Source organism: Asterias amurensis, chromosome 6, assembly GCF_032118995.1.
Source record: "Asterias amurensis chromosome 6, ASM3211899v1".
Classification (NCBI taxonomy): Eukaryota; Metazoa; Echinodermata; class Asteroidea; order Forcipulatida; family Asteriidae; genus Asterias; species Asterias amurensis.
The window spans coordinates 25,894,187-25,907,151 of record NC_092653.1 but is presented as its reverse complement, the minus strand read 5'-3'; the positions used below and the strand labels follow the sequence as shown (position 1 = coordinate 25,907,151).

At 37.0% G+C, this 12,965-nt stretch overlaps 1 protein-coding gene across 2 annotated transcripts in view; it reads left to right on the top strand.

The window, feature by feature from the left end:
* The window catches only part of LOC139938923 (T-box transcription factor TBX1-like), a 31,066-nt gene extending 19,194 nt beyond the window's left edge, over positions 1-11,872 (top strand). For both annotated transcript variants that reach the window (XM_071934595.1, XM_071934594.1), the window contains exons 3-9: positions 2,852-2,933; positions 3,400-3,591; positions 4,347-4,502; positions 6,638-6,705; positions 7,389-7,433; positions 7,995-8,122; positions 8,276-11,872. In XM_071934595.1, coding sequence (XP_071790696.1) covers positions 2,852-2,933; positions 3,400-3,591; positions 4,347-4,502; positions 6,638-6,705; positions 7,389-7,433; positions 7,995-8,122; positions 8,276-8,670 — 1,066 coding nt within the window. In that variant the 3' untranslated portion in view covers positions 8,671-11,872. The remainder of the gene's footprint in view (positions 1-2,851; positions 2,934-3,399; positions 3,592-4,346; positions 4,503-6,637; positions 6,706-7,388; positions 7,434-7,994; positions 8,123-8,275) is intronic.
* The last annotated feature ends 1,093 nt before the right edge of the window (positions 11,873-12,965 follow it).

Genomic DNA, 12,965 nt, shown 5'->3' with positions numbered 1-12,965 from the left:
AGTGATGAAGACTAGCCCGATGAGGGCGTCAGTCCAAAGACGATTTGTAAATGTTGTACTTGTTACACTTTATTACTTGTTAATATGTGATTGTTGATATTTTTAGACTGATATTACCATAACCGTTTCAGCTTCTGCTTCTGGTCATTTTGTTTGTATATTTTATACCATAAATAAAATAACAAAATAAAGACAAATAATATACTTTTGTTTGACATCCGGACGATGTTAAGACATTCCATTCATAATCAGGGCGAGAAAATTAGATATGACATAAACAATAATGAGATAATAATGAAGGGGGTGCTTAACTAAAAAAAAAAGACTTTGTGTAAATAAGTATTCAACAGTAAATCAAAATAGTGTCACCAATATTTACTATTATTATTATTATTATTATTAAGTATTAATATTTTATTTGACCAAGAAGCAAATACAGGCAATGTACGTCAGTGAGGCTACATGTTATCCGCTCCATCAGCAATGTATAATAAAATGGGTCTACTACACTTAAGTCAGCAATGTTTAATAGGTCTACTACACTGAAGTCCAATTTGACAGAAGTCTAATATGAACTACTGCTGGTATTTTAATGTAATCAATAATTGTAATACACGATGAGCGAAATGATAGACGATTGTACTCTATGAGATTTAGTTGATTTTCATTCTGTCAGCACCATGTATGCTGACTCTATTAACCTACTCAAGATTTAGTCAATGATAATTTCACTAGGACTTTAGAAAGTCAAATAAGAAGAACTACAAAGAGTCATGTCTACTGCAATGAAGGAACAGTCATGTTACTCTAGTCATAGAGTAAGGATTCTACACTCTAGTGTACTCGGCATCAGGCAATAGCGAGTGTTTAACATTTCTTATCTTAAAAGAAAGATTTTAACTCGAAAAAGTCTCATGTTTAATACTGATTTTTCCTAGTTTAATTTTTTGCTCCAACAATTATAATAATTCAATTCACAAAATTTGTGTGTTAAGTTTTTTGATAATTTTCTTAATTTTAAGTGCTTTTACAACGAAAAAAGGAGAAGAAATTTCGTGTGACATCAGTTAGTAGGCGAAAACTATTGTGCCTCGTTTTTAGGCAGAGAAAGTTTAATCAGTTTACATTTAAATAAAATTGAGTTGAAAACAGTATGTGGCATTTGTCATATTTTGGTTTTTTTTTTACTGTGGGAGCTAAACACAGCTGGCTCAACACATCAGGTCGCGGTGATTCTGCTTGGCTAATTTGTCGCAGAATCTTTGTTCATTATCGACTGGAAATGGTGGCATATTTCGGTACGTTTTCATCCGGTCATCAAGGGCGAGATGACGGTACGGTGTAGTGCGAGCACACGGTACACCGTGGAGTACCAGACGGTAAAAACATGTCGCTGGGTTTAGCATTTCTAGTCCACCCCAAAGCGGTGGCTGAACTTAATTTAAAAACAGATGAAAAATCGATGACTTCTGATCTGCAATCCTTGCCATAAAGGTCATAGGAGTATGTTGTACTGTGTTCAAGCTTTCATTAAACTGTTACATTTTCTGGTAGTGCAATTTGTTGGCGGCTGTTCTTAGTTGTACCCACAGGGTTGGTATGATGACAGAACCAGCAGGGAATAACAACTCTTGTGGCTTGAGGTACAATCAGTGATTTTGACCACCAACAATCCTTCACCCTGAATTAATCTACGTCTCGTTCAACAGACTACTGCGAGTGGTACTCTTTAAGAGCGTACACTTGTGAGAATATATAAGAAATGTATTATTTCTTAGCTCACAGTCAGTATTTCTTAAAGACAAAACGGAATTAAATAGTTAATTCAAAGGGTTATCCCGGCAAACTCAAACGTCATAATTGTGAACACTAATGGTTATTGCTTATCACAGATCATCTGAATGCCATGGGGGTAGGGTTTTGTTCACTTGCCCCAATTTTTTTGTTTGTAATAAAAAATTATGACAAATGTTCGCAATATTATGCTAAACTTGGAAATGTTGCAAAAGAAACACAGTACTTCAGCAGTTGATTTAATTCTGAAAGTTATCCCTGTATAGCCTGTTCTCTTTTGGTGACAAAATGAAGATAGTTGTTTGACTGAATAACTTCACAACAGATGTACTGTAAATTTATTTTAGTTGCATTGGTTCACAAAGTATTAAATGTCAAATATACTGGATTTTAGTAAGTACTGTTTTCTACTCTAGTATACTGATGGGTTACCCACCCGTACTCTGGTCACGAAAAGGTCTGCTAAATCTAGTTCAGGTAAACTACATAGAACAGTAGATTGGTTGTCAGATATTCACGGTGTTCAGGTTCACATGGCTCTTAGTACAAGCCGATAACCTACTTCATACATGCCCTAAAGTACTTCAATGACTTCCACAATACAGCTATACCGACTGTTCTGATTCAATTAATTATAGTACAAATTACATATTATTTGAGATTTTCATTAAGTTTTAGATCCATATTAGCAGGTGCTGTAAGGAAGATGATAAGACATTGTCAATAAAAAATAATTTTATTTTCTTGACCTGGACTTACTTTCTTAAAACTCACGCTCTAAATGTTGCTTTAGAATGTGAAATTCTGATATGTTGTATTGTTTTTCGTGAAATCGACAAGATATTTTCTTCGGTCTATCGTGTTGTTAAAGCACAGTCAAAATGAATGATAGTTTGGTTCCATGGCATTATTTTAGTACAAAACCTATTATATCCTATGGATTGGTTTTGGCAGGGATATGACGAAGAATGAACTTTTGTTTTGTTGTTTTTAGTTTTTATATTATGTACAATTCTTTTAACTAACTTTTTTGATGTCTTGATATTTCTTTGATCAGGCGAATGTTTCCTACTTTTCAAGTCAAGATTTCCGGGATGGATCCCATGGCTGAATACATCCTCATGATGGACTTTGTTCCGGTAAGTTCAGTTAATTTACAGACACTGTCACGGATGCTTGTTGCTATATGATAATAATATCGAAGTCTTATAGCGCACGTATCTACCAAACAAGGTACTCAAAGCGCTGAGTATATATACAAACTTTCAGAAAGATAGGTTGTAGCAGTGATGAATTCTAAGACCCAATTAGTTAGCACCTTATAAGGGTTTACAAGGTGCTCCTGCGCATTAAGCAGCCAGAGCCCAGGAACACCGGGGCGAATCGCTTCTCTTTTCGATAAGTGCACTTGGTTCTTTTACATGCGTTACACAACACATGGGACCAACGGCTTTACGTCCCATCCGAAGGACGAAGCAATGGTCAAGTGTCTTGCTCAAGGACACAAGTGTCACGGCTGGGGATTCGAACCCACAATTGCCAATAGTGTCCAGTGCCTTTAATTGTTTGATAATGTTGTTGTATTCTGTCATTGCTCTTTCCTAGGTAGATGATAAGAGATATCGTTATGCCTTCCACAGCTCTAGCTGGTTAGTAGCAGGGAAGGCAGATCCTGAAATGCCAGGACGGATTCATGTACATCCAGATTCACCAGCTAGAGGAGCTATGTGGATGAAACAAATCGTCTCCTTTGATAAACTCAAACTCACAAATAACCTCTTAGATGATAATGGACATGTAAGTATAGTAACTTAATCGTGATTGGTTCTTACTATTGATGTAAGTGTCGTGTCTGAATGTTGGTTGGACCTTTGGAGGTTAAAAAAGAAAAAACTGTTAAAAAAGAAAAAAAGGTTTGATGTTTGCGTTTCTACATTCAAAGGTTTTTTGGTACTCCTTATTTGAGCTGTTTTAGAACTCTTTTTATACATTTAGATTGTGGTTACAGTAAAGCACCAAGACGAAAAGTAAAACAGTTTGAGAATGAATAGAATAACAAAAATATCCAAAACTTTTAAAGAAGGAATAACGCGTAATTTGCATTGTTTGGTTGTTTTTGATATAATCGTCTTAGATTTAGTTAGATTTAATAATTTTTGGAAATGACGAACAGTATTGAGGATTTGGATTGGAGTATAGCTTGTGGTATGACAAATAGGTTTGTGGGAGTTTGTCCGAATAATTTGAAGCTGAGTGAAATATTGGACTAAGGCTTGTCTGACTCATACCGTTAAGTGTTGAAATATTGCTGCATACTCACACTATACGTATCCTGCCCAGTATACGAAAAAGACAAGTGGACGTGTTGCTCAAGAACAAAATAATACTGAAGTTCAAGCATAGATGGCATATCCACCGTTTAGATCTAGGCCCACATGGTATATGTTACGGCAGAGTGACATTATACATCATTCTTAATCTGGCATGAAGTGAACTAACTTGTTTTAAAACATTCCCCTTTTCTTAATTTCTGATTTTGTATTTGTCTATAGATTATTCTAAACTCGATGCACCGTTATCAACCTCGTTTCCACGTGGTTCACGTCAGTGGTCGTAAGGATTTCGATGATGCCCCTGAGAGAGACTTCAAAACCTTCATCTTTCAGGAGACACAATTTACTGCAGTCACAGCGTATCAGAATCATAGGGTAAGGAGGAGTGGCAGGAAGATTTGTAGCCAAGTTACACTTTACACTAAACCACTACTGATGTTCTTATTAAGTAGCCAAAGTAGAGCCTAAACAACCAAACATCTTTCCGTTCACATTATATACTTCTACATCTACGCTGTTGCTCAGCAAAGTCCACTTCTGGATGTAAAAGCTGAGGTGCTTTGCTAGGCGTCTGTGTATAAGAGCTCAAAACCTTCTCATGAGACAATTAGGTATTTTTTCTAAAGTTATTTCAAACAAATTAAGAGGATGCTTTATTAGAAATGTACAAAAATGTAAATCTTATGAAATTATGTAAAATGTAATCGTTGAGCAATATGATGCACGGTTGAAATTGAAACAAATGTCACATTCTTGTTATGGTGGAGTTGCCCAGAAAACTTCACAAACAAAATCTAAGACAGCGCAAATGACTTTGAGTATGGAAATGCTGGAAAATTTGCATTAAAATACTGCATACGATCTGGCTATATAGATGTTTGACCTTTTAAATAAAGCTGTAGCATACCTTAAAATAATGAAAACATCCTTACACTAAAACCTCACTATTATTAATATGCAAATTACTATTAAGTTAGTGTGTTATGATCCCCTGGTTCCCTGACGAGTCTATCCCATCGCTCAACACTCGATGATACATGGTTCCCTGTGAGTTGCAGGACATCTTGGGATTAGACAAATTAGTATGGACTCTTCGTTACACCTGCAACCCCATGGAGTTTAAGCTAATGAGGGTGAACTGACTACACCCATAAGGATACAAACTCGTCCCGATGGTCTTAGAAATTAAAAGAAATTGACAGAACGGGGTTGTTAACAAAGTATTAAGTTCACTGGTTCACAAGCCGTCATTCTTGACAAATTTGAATATGCCATATGCTGCCTGTGCATTTTTATATCAGTTGGCTATTTAAATAAGTCAAGATCACATTAACAACAGCAATATTAATAGTTGTTGAGCAATATTTGTTTTATCTTGAAGATGATCAGAGCTTCTTGATAGACACGTCGGGTTACCCGGGTTCATTTCAGAACAAGCACAACCAATTAAAACGATTATTACATATACAGCATAGCTTAGTTTGTTAGAGGGTTTTCCATCATACAAAGTATCCTGCCATTCCATCACTGAGCAAACCGTCGCATATTATTTCCTATTTTATCAAACATTATGAGACTGTACACTAAGCAACTAGTTTGGTCGTGCTTGAAAAGGACTGCAACAGGAAACTCAACCTTTGAGTTCAACTTTAATATTAAAAATCAGCCTAAAATAACATATCGATTAACAAATTGAAAAGATTTGACAGTCTTAATCAAAGTCAACTTGTCTATATTCATCTTTGAAGTTGAGTTGACATTTTGAGTGCGATTCAAGGTTGAACACGTATACACGATGGCCTACATGTAGAACATTAACAGGTCAATCAAAGTTTATTTCATGACTTAAAGTGCCGAAGTGACTAAGCGCAGAACAGATGTAAGAAGCAAAGTGTGTATCAACTATCGGTATATTGAAAGAAGGGTCACGTCCAGTGTTACCATGTTTTACAGTCAGCTACAAACCATCTGTGGAAGTGTCGTGGCCGAGCGGTTAGAAGCACCGAATTCAAACTCTGGTGTTTCTGATCAGCAGGGTGTGGGTTCGAATCCCCAGCCGTGACACTTGTGTCCCTAAGCAAGACGCTTCGTCCTTTGGATGGGACGTAAAGCCGTTGGTCCCATGTGTTGTGTAAATGCATGTTAAAGAACCCAGTGCACTTATCGAAAAGAGAAGGGGTTCGCCCGGTGTTTCTGGCTGGCTTGGCAGCATATTGCGCGACAGCACCTTGTAAACCATTACATGGTGCTAAGGATTATGTCTTATATCTCAAACTTCGTCCCACACCTTGCAGTAACATTACCTGGCGCTTTGTATCCTTTGGCAAAAGGCGCGTAATAAATACGGTTATTATTTCATGGCAATGTATGCTGCAGAATTCTGCGCTTACGGCGAACTGAAAGCATATGACTCTTCTACCGAAATGCCTTCAAATTGGGCCTAGTTTATACATACCAAAAATACATCAATGTGGAACTCCACTTAACAAAATGTTTTTTCTTTGGCTTAGATAACCCAGTTGAAGATTGCAAGTAACCCATTCGCTAAGGGATTCAGAGAATGCGATCCTGATGATTGGTAAGTGTAATTACCGTATATGCCCCCCCCCAAAAAAAAAAAAAACAAACAAACAAACAAACAAAAAAAAAAAAAAAAAAAAAAAAAACCGCTTCAACTTCCATTATGTTTCTTCGGTGAAGCCCAAGTTTGGAATGGTTGCCGTGTGAGCATATCCAGATTTACACCATTTTATCACATTTTTTGTCAGATATTTACATTTTGTTAATTAAGGGGAAGGGACAATTCAGGGGAAAAAACTGCTGATTTACACACCATTAATGGTCCCTTCACATAAATAGATGGCCATTCTGTATTTCATTGATATTATAATATACGCCTGACATAAAAATCACTTCATGAACGTAGAGTGCAATACGGGTAAGGCTGGTTGCTCGCACCTTTACTGGGTGAAAACAAAACCTTAATGCCATTGAACAAACGAAAACCTTTTTTTTCGTAACGAGTTCATCTTCCCAAACTAAAACTAAAAGAATATTAAAGTTATATTTGATTAGTGTTATTTATTTTACTGGATACGATCACAGTGTACATTTAATGACGCAATCTAAGTCGAGGTCGGAAAGATTAAATACAACCGTTTAATCTGTCATCGTATGAACCCCAAACACGCCTGTAAAACGCTCAACTATTTATGTTGATTAATTTATCATCATGATATGTTTTTCTGTTCTACTTTTCAGTATTCGTGCTTCATCTGGACTTCTCAACTCACACCAAGGCTCGAGGTTAGCAGAACTTGTATTCATTAAAACATGATGGCATTTTGACCGTGAATTAATCGTTTTGGATTGGCAAGCGATTCATGGGTCTCATGGGAGATGTTCCCTCAAACACCAAACAATTTCTTGTTCTGTACTTTTTGGGGGACACAAAGGAATGTTGGTGAAATTGAGATGATTGCAGTTCTTTGCGTTATATGAAACGAAGAGTTTACTGTTGAGTTGTAACAACTTAGGAATTGAAACATCGATTCTTATATTAAATTACTTAAGAAGGTTTAAAACTGCTCGCAGTTATTTCGTCTGAACAATACTGGCGTTAATGTATATCAATAATGGTTCAGTTTCATATGATATCATGTGTTTAACTTTTAAAAATGATATAAATGATCTTGATATAACTAGAAAGTACCACATAGAAATCAGCTTTACAAACGAATATTACGGCAGGGCCTGTATATTGTTATTTGAAAAATAAATGGAGAAATCTTGGGTCTGAATGTTAAACATTTAGACACTTGTCTCATACAATGTGTACCATTTCAATCTATGTGTGTTTTTCTTTAGTATCATCGAGATTATGCCCCATTCTAATGGGCCAAGGACAAGGAATCATCACCGACCAAGCTCATTACAGATTGTGGGTATTAGCAGGAGCAGGCCTCTTACACACAGACAACAATCAAATGAACAAAGTAAGTTGTATAATAAGTTACATCTATAGGGGTTTGAATCTGTTTATTTTTATCGGTAATTCTGGTGTACAGTAATGACAGGTTTCATTACAGTCATGATTTATTTTTGAACAGTTTACTAATTGAGTTACTATTGTCGAAACTTCCTTTTAGTTTCTGAGACGAATCGAGGTGCAACAACAGGGACCTCGGTATCCCCACCTATGACGTCAGAACCAGCCAATACCCTCCCAAGCTCACAATTGGTCAACCCTAATCCAAGCTTCCCGGATCTTGGCCAATCACCGATGACCAACGGCACATGCGCAACGGATACCTACCCGACCTACCATCCTGACAACCAATACAGTTATGGGCCGAGTTGTTACTTCCGATCTAATACTCGCCCTACACCATACTCAAGGGATGTGTCATACATGAGGGACACCCGTTACTGCGGCAATGGACTAGGTTATATGGGGCGGACGAATCCACAGTTCACCTACGACCCTTCCACTATGATGGGAGGTATCGATCCGCGAAGGAATTACACTCAACACATGGTGTGATTACAACCGGAACTACTTTGAGTATTCATCATAATGATAGCAAAATGCATATTGATGTATATTGTAGATATTTCTTTTGACGCCAAAGGTCAAGTGATAACAAATGGATGATACCTACAAGTCATTGGACCCCATTTGCCCCATTTACGTCCGACGATGTGCACAAAGAGCAGGAATGTTATCAGTTTAACATAACTGATTGAAAATTACCTTTCGGAGAATGATAACAAGTCATTCGTTTTGATTGGTAAATATTCCCACTCAATGATATGCAGTCTTTGAACCATTGTTACTATACGGCAATGCCAAAAGGTAAAGTGGTCTGTCTCTAAGAGTAGGGACAATGTTCAAGATGACTAATAAAGATTATATACAGCGTGTAAATAAAAGAAACAAAAAATAAGACATTTCCCAACTTTCCTTTACCAAAAAGTGAATTGACCGACAACATCATTGAAGGAACAAGTTATAAACCCTCGACTTAAAAAGTCCTTCTTAGCCAATAATAATAAACAGATTTTAAAGACTGAATAATGGGTGTTATTGGGACATGTCTAAGATCGATATTGCAATGTGGTTTTCAAATCGATTATTAGTATTCTGAAGAAATGTATACAAAAAGGAACATTCAAAATGTGTGCACACTCGATTATGGTTTTTTCGATATATGTATATTTGTCAAACAAATTTGGACCGTAATGATTTGATTTGATTCATTGCTTGTAATTTGAATGTAAAGTTAACAGCTGTAAACGAATCCTGCCTTCAATGCATGTGTTTTCATTATGATTTACTCGATACTTAACTCGTGTGGATATGTTTTGAAGCGGTAAAACACCAAATAAACACGGGGTATGATTCCTGAAGAGCCATCTGCGTCAGTTCTGCTCGACTATCCCCCATCTCAAACTGTTATCATGGGCTTTACTGGCCACAGCTGCTGTTTATTTATCAGCCAATTCCTTCAAAAGTTGTGCGTTCAAGTGCGAAGTTTCAAGCTGCTGGCTGCTGAATGAAACAGTTTGGTAAAAGTTCCCGACAAAATTCCCAAGAGAAACTGGTCCTGGCCATTTTTTAGATCGAATCTAAAGTGACAAATTGCACCGCGTGAAATGCGGTTGGTTACATTTGACATGAGTGTACATGTGAAAAGAATTTAACTGGTGGAGAAAGGTGCGAGAGGGTGATGGGAGTCGAGGAAATCGTAGTAGGCCATACCCGGCCACGGGAAAAATCACTAACTACGACAACAACCTCACCACCACTAAGAACAATACCACAACAACATCATCATCATAATCATCATCACCATTACCCAAATTGCCCCGTTCACAACACGTGATTAGGAGTCCAACACACTCTGCCACTCGTTGACAAACATGGATGTAACTTAACAGAAGAAACTGAAAACCAGCGAGGCTTGCTGTATCAAGCTAAATCCCAAGGAGCCTGGGCTACCAAAGCCCCTGGTTGCTGTACGGGGAGACGAGGCGCTGCGCCCCACTCATGCCTTCATTCACTCGAGTCTTTTCGGTATAGCCGGGGGTGGGGGACTCAACGAATTCTGATTGCTTGGCAAACTGAACTCTGCCAATTTTGTTGAAGGTGTAGAGTGATTGGACATAGAAGTGGACTATGGGCACCGTCGCATCAACCTGACCAGCTTGAACTCTGAAAATAGTGGGACTTGAACAGTGGATGACCAAATGACGCCATCCACAACATATAGTAATCAGATATTCCCCAAGTCAAACAATAGTGCTCTAAGCAAGGATAAGACGAAATCAGACTTGCTCCACAATGAAAGGAAAATCAGATAATGCTGTTTGATGGTTGGACATGATGGATCTCGCACTCGAGTCAACTTCAATTGACATTATTTCAGCGAAAAAAATAACTAAAAGAATATACACTCATCTTGAACAATCCACAACAGTTAGAAGTTAGTGCGGGAAAGACTAAATGGTTAATTTATTCCAAACTAAAGTGAAGTGACTAGAGTAGTGATTTCAGAGCTGGTAAATCAGGACAGGCTTCTTTACACATTACCATCCATTTGGGGACAAAATGTTGTCATTATTATTGTCATACCGGCTGTATGGTATAGGAACATACTGTATTTGTTTTAGCTGGTGACATCATAATGACGTCATGATCAAATAGTCATACTTGCGGCAACATGAGCAAAAAAAAACCACTTTTAATATATAGAAAAGATATTCCCTTTTCGATGTCCATTTCTTTTAAGAAGAAATCTGCTCCTTAGCGGTTCTTTTGTCACGGAAAATTGACACCATGTTATTAGTTGTAAATATTTTATTTTGTGATTGACTTGCGTCAAGGAAGTAATTCAAAACCATTTTTTATTTATTTATTGATACTTCAAAAAGTTACAGCCGCCTCGATAAGAACATCCTTTGCGATGTTGTTGGTGGTTGTAATTATTTGAAATACATGATTGTAATCAGGATGGTTAACCCAAATTTTTATATATTAAATTAATGACAGCACAATACTTATCAGACCAAAGGAACTTTAAGGTAAAAGATTGAATGACGTTTGTGTAAGTTTTGTTTTGATTGATCCATTAAAAAAAGAATATTTCGACCGAGGCTCAGCAGTACTGATTGTGACCAAACAGTGTTGGATAATATAAATAAAAATCATGTTATGAGATGACAATGTTACTTATTCATATTATTATAAAAAGTATGTTTGAGGTCGAAGGTGAAGCAATATGCAGTTCTCCAGAAGACGATCAGAGCATACTGATCGAAACGTCGAGTTTAACCCAACGGTTCTTTTCAGAACACCCCAACTCATTATAGAGACGGTCATTACATGGTGTTACCGCAAACCCTTCCATATCGTATTTCCACCATGCAAAGTTTCAAATTCTATTTAATATGCAATTCATCACTAATCTCTGATTGAATTTGCGTGATTTTATTTTATCCTTCTGAGAAAGTGTTGTTTTTCTTAGTTTAATAATAACAACCTGTGCAAAGACAATAATGGTTTCAATTGAGACATTTGTAAGAAACGTTTGTATTGCTGGTCGTTAGCTTGGTTTTAAACACCATATAATTTCCTATATTTACCTTTCCAATGAAGAAAATAAATGTAATTTATAAAATAACATAATATCCTGAAGAAAAGCTGTCTGTTTGAAAAACTGATTTCATAATAAAATGTTCATCTTCACGACCACAAGGTTGAGTTGAAGAAGCTTCTGCTCAAATCAGGAATTGTATTTAATTCGTTTAATAAAAATTTATATAAAAATTATATAAACTATTAGAATTCGAAATTGGACATAAGTTGTATTTTTTTCATTTTGGTCTCGAGTGGATTTACTATCTATAAATTACTGATGAAATTGACATTAGTGAGATACGAAGACCACAGTTTAAATAAGTCGGCCCACCCCCTCTTGGCTGGCCCCAACCATGTTTCCTTCGTCATACAATGACCGAGACGTACAAAACGTCAAATATCTTCTTCAAGTTGTAGCTGAATATCATTACCGTTTAGACATCTATCAGATCAACATCCTCCAAATCAACCAATGTCAAAGTACAATTATTCGAAACAATTATCAACTGTTTTTAAGAGGAGGTATTTTGTTTTAAAAAAGGTCTCCTTTTTTTTAATCTGTAGAATGTGGACCCGGATGGACATTCAGAGATATTAAGATCTGATTCAACCACGCCTTCATATTATCCCAAATTGCACAGCTCTTTCTTAGCTGAGTGATATGACCAACAATAATTAGGACAAGACACCAAGCCTCACTCTGTAGATCCAAGACTCTTTTATCTTAAGATGTTGAACTCTCCATCATCATAGTAGAAGATGTTTAGAGCTGATGAGAGCAGAGAGATGTTGGTGAGCTAGGGTAGTAATCATCATGACTCTCGGGGTATATGTTCAGAGAGTGCTGCAATTCGCCGACTAATCCCTCCTCTGTCGTCAAGATGGGGAGTGCTCTGTCGTCCTGCCTAGTTTGGTGATATGATGCTACGGTATTCGTGACGGCTACTAATGATTTCTTCACCATCCTGTCAGTCTACACTGGTGAGGTACTCATCTTGATGATGTAGATAGCTGATGATGCAAGAAGTAAGATGTTCTATCTTCTCCGGTCATCGTCCTCCTTGTAAGATACTGTCAGCTCAATCGATGGTTTGCTTGCTCTAATGTAGAATTTGAGCACTGTATCCCCTATTTACAATAATTATCATACCAATTCGGCACAGATCTACTCCAGCCTCGTTTGCATTGACCACCAAATG